This window comes from Crotalus tigris, unplaced genomic scaffold (assembly GCF_016545835.1).
Source record: "Crotalus tigris isolate CLP2741 ecotype Arizona unplaced genomic scaffold, ASM1654583v1 scf7180000024131.857555, whole genome shotgun sequence".
NCBI lineage: Eukaryota > Metazoa > Chordata > Lepidosauria > Squamata > Viperidae > Crotalus > Crotalus tigris.
The window spans coordinates 166,254-183,298 of record NW_024100405.1 but is presented as its reverse complement, the minus strand read 5'-3'; the positions used below and the strand labels follow the sequence as shown (position 1 = coordinate 183,298).

The 17,045-nt window shown below is 35.7% G+C and overlaps 1 protein-coding gene across 1 annotated transcript in view; it reads left to right on the top strand.

Moving 5' to 3' along the window:
• The window catches only part of ZBBX (zinc finger B-box domain containing), a 41,150-nt gene extending 24,376 nt beyond the window's left edge, over positions 1–16,774 (top strand). Inside the window, exons 13-20 of the mRNA XM_039322820.1 lie at positions 1,541–1,617; positions 2,823–2,959; positions 4,068–4,339; positions 8,021–8,180; positions 10,306–10,458; positions 11,497–11,745; positions 14,320–14,440; positions 15,139–16,774. Coding sequence (XP_039178754.1) covers positions 1,541–1,617; positions 2,823–2,959; positions 4,068–4,339; positions 8,021–8,180; positions 10,306–10,458; positions 11,497–11,745; positions 14,320–14,440; positions 15,139–15,211 — 1,242 coding nt within the window. The 3' untranslated portion in view covers positions 15,212–16,774. The remainder of the gene's footprint in view (positions 1–1,540; positions 1,618–2,822; positions 2,960–4,067; positions 4,340–8,020; positions 8,181–10,305; positions 10,459–11,496; positions 11,746–14,319; positions 14,441–15,138) is intronic.
• Positions 16,775–17,045: the final 271 nt, after the last annotated feature.

Below are 17,045 nucleotides of genomic sequence, written 5' to 3'. Positions count from 1 at the left end.
TCTAAGTTCTCTTCCTCTGAGCAGTTAAATTATCAGCATGTTCCCTCCCTAAATTAGCCGTCATATCTCACACTATCCAATTAGTGTGAAGGTCGAATGTTTTCTTCCTCTTTCTTTCTCGGGCTTTACCCCCAACGCCCCTTCTGCTCTTTATTAACCCCATATTTACCAGACAATTCTGCATATTGTCAAAAGCAAGAATATACAATATTTGCAGTGTTGACAGTGTTATCTTCATGTATGTAGCTTTATGTTAATTATTTGACAACCTATTTAACTAAGTCACATCTGTGTGCTGTGGCCACAGCAATATTGAATGGGACATGTATAGTAAGTTTTGGTTTTCTTGTTGTTCAGTTATGTTTGGCTTTTCATGACCCCATGGACCATAGCATGCCAGGCCATCCTGTCTCCATGGTTTCCTGAAGTTTTTCCAAATTCATGTTCATTGCATCCATGACACTATTTAACCACCTCATCTTTTGCTGTCCCCTTCTCCCTTTGCCCTCAATCTTTCAAACTTTTTTTTTTTTGGGTTAGTGAAGGAAAAAAAATATTTATGCAGAACAAAATTAATCTAGCATTATCTAAATTTAAGCAGAACATAGAGGTCAGCAGTTTAATAAAGTTAATTGTACTACAGGTAGTCGTTGCTTAGTGATAGAAATTAGGAGCCAAATTTCCATTGCTAAGTAGTGTAGTTGTAAAGCTCATTGCATCACCATGCCGCTTAGCAATAGCCATTCCAGCAGTTCCCACATCATTGTGTGTCATTAAGCAACGACTTCATGTGACCACAACTTTTGACTTTCTGTCAGCTTCCCTGTTGACTTTGCTTGTGGGAAGCCAGCAGGGAAGGTTGCAAATTGCAATCATGTGAGTGTGGAAAGCTGAGATTGTTGAAAATTCAGACTGGTTGCCCAGGATCAACATCACAATCATATGACCACTGGGGTGCTATGATAGCTGAAACTTTGATTTAAGGATAAAAATGTGTAGCATAACTAGGACGTCATTTGGATACATCATCAAATGTTACACCAAATTCTGTTGTACACAAATGGTGTACAATAGAAGACAGAATCATCTGGTATTCTATTTTCCAGTTCTAGTCCACACACTAAAGGGTTAAAGTTGGAACAAAGCTGGGGCTGTCTATACTAATTACCCACAGTATTGTTTCCAGAGGATCTGGAAAGTTTTGTGCTTTTTGATATATAAAGGGAAATAATATAGAACATTTTATTAAATTCTCCACACGCTTCATCCTTTATGTATTGTTGGTGGGGGGGTTTGCCTTACTTTTGCCTGCTTTTTTTTCTTATTTTTGCCAGCTGTTTTAGATGTTTGCTAATGTTTGATAAGTAAACCTCAAACTATATTTTTCTAACTTTACTGAATAGAATCTGTGCTTTGTGCAAACTAATTATTTACCTATCACAATTTTCCAACAAATACAAAGTCCAATTATGTTGTAATGTAATTTGTAAGATAAAATGTAATATAAAATATAAAACCTATGTATTTATTTTTTTATAAGGCTTGTAAAGAGGAGACAGAAGAGTCCACTAATTTTATAGTAATGGAAGCTGGGTCTGATGAGCTGATATATTATGGGTAATTATTTCAACCTAATTATGAGCTGTTCATTGTGAAAGAGCCAGATTGCACCTTAAGCTTGATAAATATTCCGAGAATACCAACAGATCTTGAATGAGTCTCCAGAACAAGATGGGTTGCATTCTATGATATTGAGAAACTGCTGGAGATGTGGCCAAAAGTCTTTGAGAAATCCTGAAGACTAGATGACCTACCAGATTACTGGAGAAAGGCAAATGTCTCAGTTTTTGAAAAAGGAAGGAAGGAAGACCTAGGGAACCACAGACCGATCAACCTGGCAACGATACCTTGGAAGATTCTAGGGTAGCTCATAAAGCAATCAGTCTGTAAGCATCTTGGAAACAGTGCAGTGATTACTAGAACACGGGTTAGTCAAAAAATGTGTGGTCTGAGTAACAGCCCATTTATTTTTTTTAAAAAAGGTAACTGAATAGATTATAGGAATGCAATGAATACAGTATCTCTGGACTTGAGAACACATTTGACAAAGTACTGACAAGATTCTGCTAAGAAAGCAATAGAAATGAATGGCATATTTATTAAATGGATTCACAGCTGTTGTAAAGAGAACAAGTATATTTTTAATCGTATTGCAGTGTCACAGGCTTTGATCTTTGATCCAGTAACATACTTTTTTTATTAATGAGTTGAATAAAGGTCAGAAAGACTACTACAAGATTTGCAGATTTCACAAATTAAATGGGCTAGCTAATACTCTAGGTCAGTGGCCCCCAACCTTTTGAGCACAAGGAACTGGTCTCATGGACAAAGATTTTTCCATGGACTGGAGAAGGTGTGGTTTTGCGTGCTGCCTGCACACCACAGATGGGGCTTCCCTTGTTTCCACAGTCCAGTTGCTGGCAGATCCTGGACTGGTGCTAGTCCACAGACTGAAGGTTGGGGAACCTTGCTCTAGGTAATCTTTATATGTACTAGGCTTTCATTCTGAAGATGTATTTGTTAAATGTATGGGTGTAAGTATATTCCAATTAAAATAATTACAAGCAATTAATTTTCACTATGAAATCATCAAGAAATTGCAATTTACAGGTTGCAGTTTCAACATTTGTTAAAAAAGTATTTCTGTGTGTATGTTTAACCCATAGAAATCTGTATGATGATGCCCTAACATGATAGTTTGATCATTTTAAATTCTATTTTTTCCTTTTTTAAAAATTCTATTTTTTCCCTTTTATCTCAAGTGGTACTCAGAAGACTGAACCAGATATTTTTCTGCCACCCTCCATCAGTATGACTACAAGGTCACCTCTTTCTTCTGTAGTTGACAGCAAAAACGGCTTAACTTTTCTTTGTAACAGACATGAAGAAACTCCTAAAAGTAAGCTTATAACATTTCCCTCTGCTGTGAAAGTAGACTTGTGTCAACATTTTTCTAGCCTCGTTTGCAAACTTCAGAGACAGCCTTGCTAACAGCTTCTGTATTTTTCTCAAGGGTATATCTTCAGAAAAACTGCTAATATACTCACTAGACCACTGGGATGCAGATACATTTTTGATATAAGTATCTTTTACTTCTTGTTTTAGCCCAGTAGGATTGACAAAACTAAAAAAAAAAACCCAATGCCATATAGGTCTAAAACTATCTTCATTAGAACAGCTGAAGTGACAGAATCTTTCAAATGTGTATGTGCTTCTTTCCTCCCTCCCTTTGTCTGTGTGAATAAGGGACATATCAAATGGGAAAGACCAGTCCACATGTGATGGTTCAGTTAAGCTGATTTATTGCTAAACAGCCTATGCACATGAATCTTCTCAGTTAACAGTCAGCACATGTTTGGAGTTAAATAAGGATCAACGGCACACAAGGAGGATTGGATTTATTACACTTGTGGCTACGTAGGGATTCTAGGCTGATTCCTTTTTTCACTCCCCACCCCCCAGGTTCTGCCAATCCCTCTCCTACAGGAGGGACCTGGGATGTTTGTTCAAATTAGTTTGTTGGAATGGACTCACTCAGTGGGCTTGTCTGATTGTTGCTAATGGAGCAGATCATTCCACTGTCCTTCAAGGCCATTCTTTATGCCTTCTGCATTTCCATTCATATATAAAATTATTTCTAATGGGTACATGGCTAGACGAGAGACCTGTATGGATTTAATAATTTAGTATTCAGAATAGCTAGAGGACAAGGTGAAATGTGGCAAGGGATAAATGAAACTTGGAAAATTGTACAGGGATTTTTTTTCCTGATTAACTTTAATTAATAAGCTTTTGAACTATAAATACTAAAATAATATCAGCAGGAAGCTAGCAATATAGCAGCTTCAGCCTGCATTTTGGTATATCAGTCTGGGAAGCAGTTCTGAATAAAGCTCCTTGGTGTTCCATGTGAGCTGATAAAACTCGAAGACTAATTATTTGAGAGACTACATGCAGCGATTTAAACTGACAAGATCTTTCTGCTTTTTTTTGTCTCAAATATTTAGCAAGAGCATCTCCACAGTTTGAAAGAGCTGACCTGGCTGATAGTTGTTCCTGCAGAGAAGACATAACTTCCAACTCCTTATCTGAAAGAGCAATAACAAAAGGCAAGAATAGTAAAACCAAAAAGAAAAGCTTTTGCATGTCAAATGAGCAGACACCAAGTCGTCCTCAACTGGCTGCCAGCAAATCTTTCCCCGCTATGGAGTTAGTTAAAGAAAACAAGAAGTCTCAAGGCGTGCATGGTGCTTCATCAGTTGCTCCAAAAGATTCTTTGGTACTGTTACTGTACATATTCTTACTACTTACTGCTGTTTTTGCTTGAAAGGGATTTTTCTCATTATTCATTGGACTAGTTTTTTAGAGTTCCAGTCAGAATCATTTCTAGATGTATGGCAGAGTGCACTTTCAGGCTGTCACTCAAATTGAAATCCCTTATGTGTTGGCGGAATTCTTGAATCCATGAGATCTATGAAGCAAAGGGAGGAAGGAAAGGCTATAGAGAACAAAATATAATCCCAAATTTCGGAAGAGAGCTTATATGCAAGGGGAAGCAAAGCTACTAGGATATATGTTGACCCTATCTTCATGATTATTGATACCATTTCCTGCCCTTTATCCCCTTGCTTTAACTTCTTTCATGGGAAATAGTTTCTAATCACACACTGAAATTCTGAGAGGTTTTAAAAGAGTTTATAATAAATAAATAAATAAATCTGTTTACCTGGCATGCATAGAAACCAAATTCGAGGGAGGTTCTGTGAAGATTTTACAATAGGAAATCCTCAGCAGTCAGGAATGGGAATGGAGCTGGCATTCATGCTTCCAATTTCCTCTTTTTAAATTATTCTGAGAAGAAAAAATTCCACATTATTATTGGTTGGTGATGGGGAGGAAGGGAAACTGATGTAGTTCCTCCTTGTTTGCACAATGACACGTTGAAAAGATCTTTGATGTTCTTGCAGATGGTTTTCTCTCAGTGATTTATTCAGCAAGTACATAGCCGTGCCTAGGATGATTCTTTGAACATTAAGATGCAGCTGACGCAGATGTGTGAATCTTTACTGGGTTGACAATTGTGTTCTTCTTGTAAAAAATCCTCTTTAAGGTCATACAGGCCAATCCAGAGTCATCACTACACACTCCCATAGATACATTTTAGATGTCTGTCTTAAGGGACATCTGACCTTTAAGGGACTTTTCTGACCTTTTTTTTCACTTCTAAAAAACTTACCATAGGTTCATTTCTTTATACCTTCACTTCATTTAGAGAGTAAAAAAATCCATCCCATCACACACTGTTATTTTTTGTTATTTTAGTCACACAACCCTTTATCAAATATGTGACATATACATATTGTCTTTTATATACAGTTTATTTAGTTCACTGTCTTGCTTTATTTTTTTCTTATCTTTTGATCTCTGCTTCCCACACTACCTTCCTTCATTGGGCAACCACTTTTCTATAGCAATTTCTGCTTTTTTTTTTCTTTAATAATATTTCAGTGGAAGCTTAAATGACAGGAGTTGACTGAGAAGGACATGGTCTTAGACAATAGTTCAGTGATTCTTGACCCTAAATAGTTAGTTACATTCATTTAAATATATTTATGCATTAATGATTCCCATTTGAAACTGTCTGTATTGTGAAAAAATATTAGATTTCACTGGGCTTTTTAATATTACAAACTTAATTTTCTTATGCTGTATCCTTTAATTATTTTATAATAGCCTCAAAGAAGATTTGTATTGCTTGGCTGTTTTAAATATCTAATATAACACCAGCCTTAAGCACTTACTTAATGTTCCTCCTTTAAATGTAACATTTTTTAAAAAATAAATCATATTGGTACAAGTGGCCACTGATCCTGTGCATGTGTGTAAAATTTGCTTCCAGCATTTGCACTGACAAATGAGACCATTTGGTTCGTTGGACAGCAGCATCTACATTTGTTTTGTTTTTTTAGCTGTACTATAGCTATGACATCCCATTTCTGTATGCCTTTAAAATTTGTATTTTATTTTATACATCATTTTATTTCTGTGGAACCAAGCATATTTCAGTATATGCAAATCCGCTTACATTTCCTATGATGTGTGAAGAAGCCCAAAATAATACATGTGGATAACTTCAGAATTTTAATTCAGGTCATAGTATTAAATAAATACTATAAATATAGTTATTTATATGGTAAAAAGATAAAATGAGCACCAGGGTAATAAAAACTGTAAAAGTTTTTAATTAATTAAAACTATAAAAGTTCAATTAAAAAGCGCCAAGCTTTCGCCGTCACCTGCCGGCATCCTCAGGGCTAGCGCGCCAGAGAATGAGAGAGTCCTTTATAGGCGTGTCAAGGTTTGCGCCCAGCTCCTTGATCTCGTTATCGGGCCTGATTGATTCAATTGCGTACAGTTAACCTGTTCTTCCTTGTTCTTTTTGGTTACGTGTCTATCCTCATGTGACTAGGAAACAGCCCCTTCACCCAGCTGAACAATCCGCACCCCAGACTGCCGCCCGCACGTCGTATTTGATTCGTAACAGCTCGCAGGACCACCCGGATGACAAGTGCACTAAAAATGAAAGTATTGGAATCAAAAGGGGGAGTTACTTTAAAAAGAACATCTTGACAGGATATGGCTGTGAAAGGAATGTGGAATGTGTATTACCACCTGAACCTAGGGGGAAGTTAGAATATAAAGACAACCGAAACAACTGGAGTTGTCACCCATCCACCCCAAGGTTAAGAGAAATAAGGATGGATGAGGATAGACACGTAACCAAAAAGAACAAGGAAGAACAGGTTAACTGTACGCAATTGAATCAATCAGGCCCGATAACGAGATCAAGGAGCCGGGCGCAAACCTTGACACGCCTATAAAGGACACTCTCATTCTCTGGCGCGCTAGCCCTGAGGATGCCGGCAGGTGACGGCGAAAGCTTGGCGCTTTTTAATTGAACTTTTATAGTTTTAATTAATTAAAAACTTTTACAGTTTTTATTACCCTGGTGCTCATTTTATCTTTTTACCATGAATACCCCCAGGGTTCACATTTTTAACCTTCTTAATCGCGAGTTATTTATATTTAAATATAATCTTGCCTGCATACCTTACTGGTTCTATGTAGAGATGGAGCTTAATGAAAGTTTAGTAAAACAAGAATTGACTGCAAAAATATTTGATTAATATTTGGCAATCTAGGAACAAGTTCCGCCAAATGTAAGAAACCTAATTCTGAGTAGGCAAGACAGGGCAGCAGTATCACTACTATATTCCTACTGAATGCATTATACTTAACGTTGGTTTCCTAATATTCTACTTTCTCTGTTGGGCAAGGTGATCAGCAGGTCGTCCTGGTACTTTTGGGAAATACCTCTCCTCCCCCCCAAAAAGACCCAATACCATCAGCAAAACCCAAGCTATAATTACATTGCTTACTTGGAGCCTTAAGGAGAGTCAGTAAATGACAATAGCCCTAACTATTCTGCTTACGTCAAGTTACTCTGGATTTGAGATGCTTTAAATCAGTGGTTCTCAACCTGTGGGTCAGGACCCCATTTGGGGTCGAACGACCATTTCACGGGGGTCGCCAAACAACGCAGTCCGCCATTTTTTCCCCTTTTCCTTAGCTGTGCTACTCCCTTTTATTCTTGAATAGAGTCTAATTCTATTGGCTTTCAAAAGCCAATAGAAATTGCCCAGGCTGTCTCTGCCCTGCTGAGCCCGCCAAAAGTCCCATTCTGCAAATGGTGCTGTACCAGTTGAGTAGTCCTCGACTTACGAACGGTTGAGTAGTCCTTGACTTACGACCGGTTGGGGGTCACAGCATTAAAAAGGTTGAGAACCACTGCTTTAAATGGATTGTTCAATGCATGAGTTCATGTGGAAGAATTTAAGACAGCACTTACTGTTGTTTTTCTAGTCTTTTCTTTTTTTTCTTTTTCTTTTGGTCTTTCTAGTTGTCACGGGTAGCCCTAAGAGAGAAACCTGTTTGTAACCCATATCAAGGACTTGAGGAATTTTTTACAATGGGTACAAATTGTCGGCAACTTAAGATGGAATCCATCCCTTCACCATGCAAGGCCCGCGAGTCTCCAAAGAACATCATTTCATTTCCAGGTAGTCATGCATAAGAACATTTCTTTTCTGCTTATTCAGAACATCTTCAGGCAATGATGGTTTCACTTTCATTTTTAAATTAAACATTTTTGTCTCTATGTGCGTCAGAACCGTAGCATTATGTACAAGTAATTTTGGCTTCAATTTGTACAAATGTTATACCTAAAAGACACACAAAAAGATTGCACCATTTTAAAAAGCTGGCATTCTCTTATGCCATATGTAACTTCTAAGCAATATCACATTACACTTATTAGTGGGAAATATAATTATGTAAGCATTTGATTTTTTTTTATTCAAGTGATGGTTGATGGAACGATTGCCTCTTAATCAAGAGAGCTCTTTGGGTAATCATTAATTAATCATATAGAGATACAGTAACTCAATTACTTAATAAACAACCTAGTCATTAATGAAAAAGCTACATATTGTCTTAAAACACTTTTCCATTTTACTTTTGTTGGCTGGTAAAGTAAACATTTTGAGTTCATTTTCTGAGATCATTCGGGTTTTAACCTTGGAATTTTTATCATCTTGAGGTTGCAGCTGGGGTCAAGTTTACTTTCCACCAAATCTGTCCAGAGGAAAGGCTATGAATTAAAGGTCTTTCAAAGGTTCCAGTTGGTGACACAGTATGACAGCAAGACAGTGTCAGCTCAAGTCTCAAGAGCTTTCACTGAAATTCCTTTTCAACTCAAGGTGAAGCACAATAAAAGACAGGCATACAATAAAATAACTGTAAACATATTTTTTTTAAAAAAAAACAAAATTATAAAGGAATTAGCAATTAACATTTAATAGCATGATGGAAAATCCAGGTATTTTCTAATATCTATAGCTATCTATAAGAATTTTGTAATCTTAGTGGTCTCTGAAAAATGGTTACCAAAGAAAAGACAGTCTCCTGGTTGCAATGGCAATTAGAATTATTAACAATTGGAAGAATTGAACATAATTGCCATTGGGTATACAATGGACATTTTAATGGCACATGGGAAAGTCTGAACAGAAACCATGTTTCCCTTTCATATGGAAGGCTTATCTATCTATGTTACTTATTGCCCTAATAGAGAGTTCCCCACTTCAGGCCAAAGTAAATAGAGTCCTATGTGGACACTATTACTCACACTTTAGTTTCATACAGGCAGAGGTACAGAACTAATGTAGCATAGCGTAGCATATGAATTGCTAACCATAAAGGCTTTTTGTTAACTCTGACAATCCTTGCTGCTTGTTGTAGTTCCATGTACTAATGACCTATTGTTCTAGAAAGCCACCTAACTTCAGAATGAATTGTTCAATGGCCAGAAAAAAATAAAACAAATAGGCAGAGAGAAATTCAAATCATGGGTTTGAATTCAGAATAAGTCTGATTGGATTTTTCTCTAATTGTGCTAAATAGAAAGTAATTAAATATTTGCATTCACTTTATTTTGTGTATATGAGTTGATGAGAACTTTTATTTGACCTGCCTATTTTTACTATGTAATGTATCTATACATTGATTATTTTTAATTAGATCTTCATATTAGCAACAGCTCATTATGGTTTTTTAGACAAAATGATGGATGTAAGTCTGTGTTTAATTTGATAAGCCTATGACGCTTTTCACTTTCCCTTTTTTCAGTGTTTATTACAGAAAGAAAATGATGCTGTATCAAGACATTGCCTTTAATAGTTTGTTTTATTAAAATTTGCCCTTGCCAATTTAAACTGGCTGCTACCAATTAATCAACTTGAATATTTAGATGAATGATTTAATTAATGCAAGCTTGGTCTTCTAACCAATTTTTTTTCAGTTGTTTGGTACATACGTTTCCCATCTTTGCTTTCTCACAGTATAGATTACAGATTTACTGCTTGCATGCTTTTAACAGCAGTTGGGTAGGAAGTAAGCAACTGAAAAATCTTCACCTGCTTAATTTCTACAGGTCAGGTTGCTATTGAAAATTCAAGATGAAAAAAGAGAGACAGAATTCTATCAGTATATTGTTCAAGTTTTGAGAAAGGATAGATGAGGATTTAGTTAATGGTGCATGCATATAAAACAATGGCTGTTGAACAGTATAAAAATGCTTAATATAAAACGTCTGATTGTCTTAATTGGATCTATTTTCATCTTCAGGACCTGAACAGTGGACAAGGCACTTGAGTCTAAGGGAATGTGCTGATGAATCTGTAGTAAAAGAAATAATGAACAGTGAGCTTGGTAGACCATTAAGTAGGCTGGGAAAGCAAACTCCACATACTCGACTTTCTCAGTCAAACTTATCCATAGGTGAGTGCTTTCCAAAACTAATTTGGTACTGACAGCAGTAATTTAACCTCCCTGCATAACTCCTTCCCAACACTATAGCCAGCAAATGAAAATCAGTATTTCAATATTTCAATTCATTGAACATTATTTTACTTATTGACTGATGTTAGATATAGCGTGAAGCATTAAATCCAGCAGTTGAGACTTTTTATGTACTGACATATGATGGACAGTCACATATCATGCACATATTTCCCAAAAACTATTTTGATAGTAATAGAACTGCTGCTGCATTGTCTTTTTTAAAAAAATCCTGAAATAGTAATCTCCATAATTGCATTTCTGCAAACTCATTCCCCTTTCTGGCCTTCTGCTTGAAGTAGCATGTATAGAGCTAGGGTTTAATAAATGTTTTATTTGTCTGGTTTACTATATAATCAAGTAGCTCATTCGTGAATCAGGAAAGAAGCAGCAATATTTTTCCTTCTTTGTTATTCAGGACTTATGAAATGATAAAATAGAGTATACTAATAGCAAACCCATCCTCTTCATGCAGACAGAATGTCTTATTCAGAAAAAAAGAGGAATAGTGCCAGCAGACTCATAAAAGTTTGCAGAAGTACTGTATAACTAAATAATAGATTAATAACTACAGAATTCAGATTAATTACTGTGGAGGAGAGACTGGAAAATTAAAAAAGGAATGAAACACTGTACCCTGGAAAAAAGCATACAATCCACATTACAACAATCATGTCCCATGTACATTTTCTAATATCTAATATAGTTGAAATGTTGTAACTGTTTATCATGGAATGAAAAATATATAATAAGAAATTGTAATTTTTCACTGTGTTTATTGTTACTTTAAACCAGTATTTCTCAGCCTTGTCTCCTTGAAGATGTGTGGACTCCGACTTCTACACATCTTCAACCTGCCAAGATTGAGAAACACTGCCTTAGACAATCATGATCCAGAATATGGTGCTTTACTCCCAAACATACTAGTTCTCCCAATGCAATGCTCAAAACAGATATATTTCTCTTCTTTTGTTTCAGAACATGCTTCCTCAAGACCTTTCTCTGCAAATATTCCCCTTTGTAGAACTGCTAAACACCATCCTCGCCCATCTTCAGTCATTGAAACAGCATCCAAACATTTGAATACACAATTTTTATCAAAAGCTGCTTTTGAAATTTCAGAAATTTCAAGCATAGATGTCACTGAGAACGATGATCCTTTTTTAGAGTATTACACTAGTCAACAAACCCTAACAGATTTAGACCATGAATTAAAGAGTATTTCAGGTAATTATGCCTGTTCATTAAACTTTCTTAGTAAAACAATGTAACCTTATAGGGTGTGTGTTTTTTGCATATTTGTGTGTGTACATTTTCATAATTACATTCATAAACTGAAATGTAGACACTTTTATTTATTCTGTCCTTAGCTAAAGAATGGAAGACATAAATAGGTAGTCAAGGTGTAGCATCCCTCTGCACTGACTATTTCTAATATTCCTTTGGATATAAACACAAAGGCTTATTGATCAAATTATAGTTCAGTTCGAATGAATTTGTCCTAGGGATCATGTTCCCTTTTTTATTGTTTTTTTTAAAAAAGAACAGTGATTTTGAAGGAAAAAGGTTGGATTGGAAAGCTATTGATGGATATTTGGTATAAAAAGATTGGCTATTATAGTAGATTTTTTTAATGGATTAGGTCATATGGTGAGCCCCATTTCCTTTCCCTGATGCAGGAGGACTGGGAATAGAGAATCAAAGTCACCTAACTAGTATAAAGATATTGAAGAGCAGAAGAAGTCATCTATGGGAAGGCTACTTGTCAAAGGTTTAGAGGAGCATGTAGCAGAAAGAAAAGTTTGTGATTAATGAAATGGGTTGGAGTGGAAAGAAGTGAGGAAGCATGGATTAGCAAGCAAAGAAATAAATCTATATAATATGTATTCATTGTTCGGAATCCTAGCTTTCAGTTCCTGTCTCCTGTATGAATTACTTTCAACAAAGAGAAATTGTATTTATTTATTAGGAAGTCAAACTGCAGTAGATGTTAAAAAAGTAAAATGGAAATGCTTCCCCCATCAGACCCTAGAGGGTGGTGCTCATCTCTGTTTACTAGCTGAGGAAGCCAGTGTTGTCTAAAGAGACTTCTGTGGTCATGTTGCTGGCATGACTATAAATTGAGGCTCATGGAATGCTGTTACCTTCCCACCAAATTGGTACCTTTTATGTACTTGCACTGGCATGCTTTTGAACTGCTAGGTTGGCAGGAACTAGGGCAAGAATGTGAGCTCACCCCATCCCATGGTACATGGATCTTGAACTGCAATTCCTTACAAACCTAGCAGACAATTTTGTCTCCCCAAAAGTAGAGAAGGGAACTAGGGGATTAGCCATTTTGGACCTAATTCTCACTAACAGAGATTAAATGATAGAAGGTGTTGAAGCCATAGGAACCCTGGGAGGAAGTGATCATGCAATATTGGAATTCAACATTATGGAAGCACAAGCAATAGAACACAGTCAAACTAGAGTCTTGGACTTTAAGAGAGCTAGTTTCAATAAACTTAGAGAGGGCTTGGGAAGGGTTCCATGGATGAGAATCCTCAAGGGGAAAACAACTCAAGAAGCTTGGGAAATTTTGAAAAGTGAGATAATAAAAGCCCAAAACCAACAAAGAGGAAAAATAACAGCTCTCAAAAGAAACCAGCATGGCTACATAAAGAAATCTCTGATAAATTGAAAGATAAAAAGGACAAGTATAGAAAGTGGAAAGAGGGGAACATAACTAAGTCAGAATATCAACAAATAGCCCGAGCCTGCAAAGATGAATTGAGGAAAGCTAAGGCTCAAAATGAACTAAGGCTTGGGACCAAAGTAAAAAATAACAAAAAAGCTTCTTTCAACATGTAAAAAACAAGAAAAAAGTGAAGGAAATGATTGGTCCATTAGTGGGGGAAAGTGGCAAGAAGGTGACAAGCAACAAGGAGAAAGCAGAACTATTTAACAGTTAGAACAATTAACCAGTGGAACAACCTGCCTCCAGAAGTGGTGAATGCTCCAACACTGGAAGTTTTTAAGAAGAGACTGGACAGCCATTTGTCTAAAATGGTGTAGGGTTTCCTGCCTGAGCAGTGGTTTGGACTAGATGACCTCCAAGGTCCCTTCCAACTTTATTATATTATTTTTATATTATTATTATTATTATTATTGACAACCTTCCAGTCAACAAGCCCAGCATCTTAACCGCTATAACCATTAAGCCCTGTAACAGTAAATGTTACAAGTACATATTTTAGATTTTAAATTTTCAGTAGAATTGAAAACCCTAAGACATGATGTTTTGAGCAATTCATTTGTCCACAACATTATCAATGTCTAAATCAAAAAGAAGTATAGACTACTTTGCATCAAGTTGGGTGTATTTCCAACAGCCTTCAGAATATGAAATCCTTACCAATAGTCCAGCAACATTTCCTATTTAATTAACTTCCCTGTTAATTAATATGGCAGGTTGGGAGAATGTAAGAAGTGTTGAATCCTTTGGTAGAAATCATGTGTGATGTGGTATGTTTCCTTTTCGTTAATTAATGCTATTGCTTCCAGTAGAGCATGGTAGATCTGACCTGGCACTGTGTGATAGTTCCATAAGTTTATAGCAGAGTCAATTAAATAAGCAGAGCTCTATATTACACTGAAAAGTTTTCAGCAATATTTTGGACAAGAGTATTTTCTTCTTTTTCAAAAGTATGTAAGATACTTTGTATGTAAGATACACATTGTCAGGACTAGTTGTACTTCCTTACGCTTTGTACTTCAGATATCTAAGAATTTCCATTGCCTGTAATTTAAACTTTTTAGATTCGTGGGAAAATCTCAATGGTTTAAACTGTGGAGACTTCAACAGACATTCCAAAATCACATATCGGGATTTGCATAACAACCATGAAACAAAAGACTATAGTCAAGGTGATGCTGTAAGGTTAGTTAATCTTGACTTTTATTAAGCTTTGAGAACACTTCTCTGGGTATCTCAATAAACCTTTGTGAATAAAGGCAATTTTCTTATATAAAATATTCCTTACATTTCTTTGAATAATTTTCTGTAAACAATGCAGTTCTTTCTGATTGTTAGAAGCATGCTGCCCTCATGTAGATCAATGCATTTTTCCTAATTATTTGCTAATATAATTTATTTCCCAGTTATTAGCTCATTTGAAAAATGTTCAATTATACATGGCTTGAAAGCATTAGACTTTCTCTGTTTCTAATAATAATGAGATCTTCCCTCAAGTAAGAAGTCTGCAAGGATACGTTTTCATTTTTCTCCTACTCCCTATCTATGTTATCCAGCTTAGCCTTTTCCACCAGCTTCTGCAACTATTGTGATATCTGTGGAACCTTTCAGCTGGTTATTTGCAATGATTTTTGGGTGCTCTTTTTAAAATCCAAATTACAAATTTTGAACTACATTCAAAAGAGGGAGCAAACAAAGATCATTTGCTAGAACTGTTGTCTACTGATCTTTATACATAGTGTAGACCACATGTTTTTCCAGTGGCAAGATGAAATATTTCAAGTTCTCTTGGTAAGATCCAAAGTGTTCCTACAGAACTATCCAACAGAAGATATTCACCTATTTAGAAAAATGAAATTTATAATTTATTTTTTATTTTTTAGTCTCTGTGACGAACATTATACAGATAATGAAGAGGACCAGATGGACAGACAACAGGTGATAGAATTGCAATGAAAAAAGAATCCAACCTCATATGACCATCTATTTCAGCTTTCTAACCAATCCAAAATGCTTGTCTCACGTATGGTGGATCAACTAAACTCATGAGGAAGTAAATAAATAAATTAAATACACATTGATACTAAAAGATAAATGAAGAAAAATATATCTGGGCTTTTCTTATATCAAAACTCCTGTCTTTTTCTGTAAGAGAATTTAATTCATATTTGTCGTATGTGTACCAATGAAGCAAGGAGTCAGGTTCATCCAGAAATGTTGTTTATATAACTTCCTAGTTCCTCAAAACTCAGTGTAAGGATGAGTGACCAAGTGCTTCAAACAGAACTGGTAACTAGTGCACCTCTTGACTAATGATTGTAGCTTGCCTGAATATCCTCAAAGGAAAGGACATTATGAATACTTCTCTTAGGGAAGTTCAGGATTTGCCATAGTTCTGCCTATTTTGAAGACACTGGCAGAATCTAGGACAGTAATGGTGAACCTATGATACATGTGTCAAAGGTGTCACATCATGACATTTTGGGTGACATGCCAGTGTCCACCAACACTCAACAGCTATTCTTGAAATCACAGCCCGTTCTCGCATGATTTTTGAAGAATGCAAAGGTCATGCAAAAATGGGGTGTGCTCTCATGGTCTCTGGAGCTTTCAAAAATTACATAAGAAAGGAACTGTTATTGTGGTTGTAAGCCAAGGACTACCCATAATAACTATATATCTAAGATATCTCTATGTCTTCTCACATAGCCTGACTTTTTTATTATTGCTGATTAAGCATTTATTCGTGACAGCTACACTTTACTATATGGGAAATAATACAATAGGTTTTTTTAAGTCATAAACTACAAAGAAACAGTAGTCTGCACACAAGTGGATTCTTATTTTCAAATGAGTTTAGTCTTTACACACTACGTGTAGGCTACTGGTATTCAAGCAGCTAATTGGTCAACCATTGTAGTTTCAGTTGCTGCATCTTTATAGTTACTGAAACTAGAATTTGCTGAGCATTGCCACTAATGAAATGAGAGAATAACAAACCTCCACAGTTCTATGTACATATGTATTTTTAAATTTTTTAATGGAACAATGGCTAATTCATGGATTAAAATCCCTACAAAAATGTGGCCTATCAAGAAGCCTTCTTCATCTACTCTAAGAGTCTCCCTCATATTTTAACTTCCAAATCTTTTTTTAAAGTGGATTGTTCTTTGTCTCATCTCTAATTTGTAATGTATATTATCTCAAGACCCTCACTCAATAAGTTGAATAAGACCTCCATTGTGTCTTAAACTGCACTTTTTTTGTTTATGCTGGTTTTTGTTGACAATGCCATTAGAATGAAAAGTAAAAACAATTATTGCTCATCTGGTTTTATATACCTACTACAGAATTAGGAACTGCTTTTTTTTAACTAACGTAATTCTTTTTGTGGTTTGCTGTACTGTTTAGATCACTAATAACTTCAATTCTCTTATTGTTGTCAGGTTTCTTGTATTCCTATCATTAGAGCCTGACTTCATTTAGATGGATCATTAAACAAATTAATCATTGGTGTCACACACAGTCTGACATGTAGTTTCTATTGACAAATGTTTATCTCTTGCAATAAAAAAGCAACTTTTATTATACAATTAGAATGTTTACAGAACTTAAATGAAAACAAATAACCCTCTCAAGTACTTTGTGAAATGGTTGCAGAAAATAGCTTTCTCCTTTTTTATAGTATTAACCTTTCTCAGATTAGTTTCCTTGGCTCTACTGTATTTTTCCACTTTCATTGGAAATTCATTATTGCTCCTTATACAAACATCCTTCAGACCTATGCACA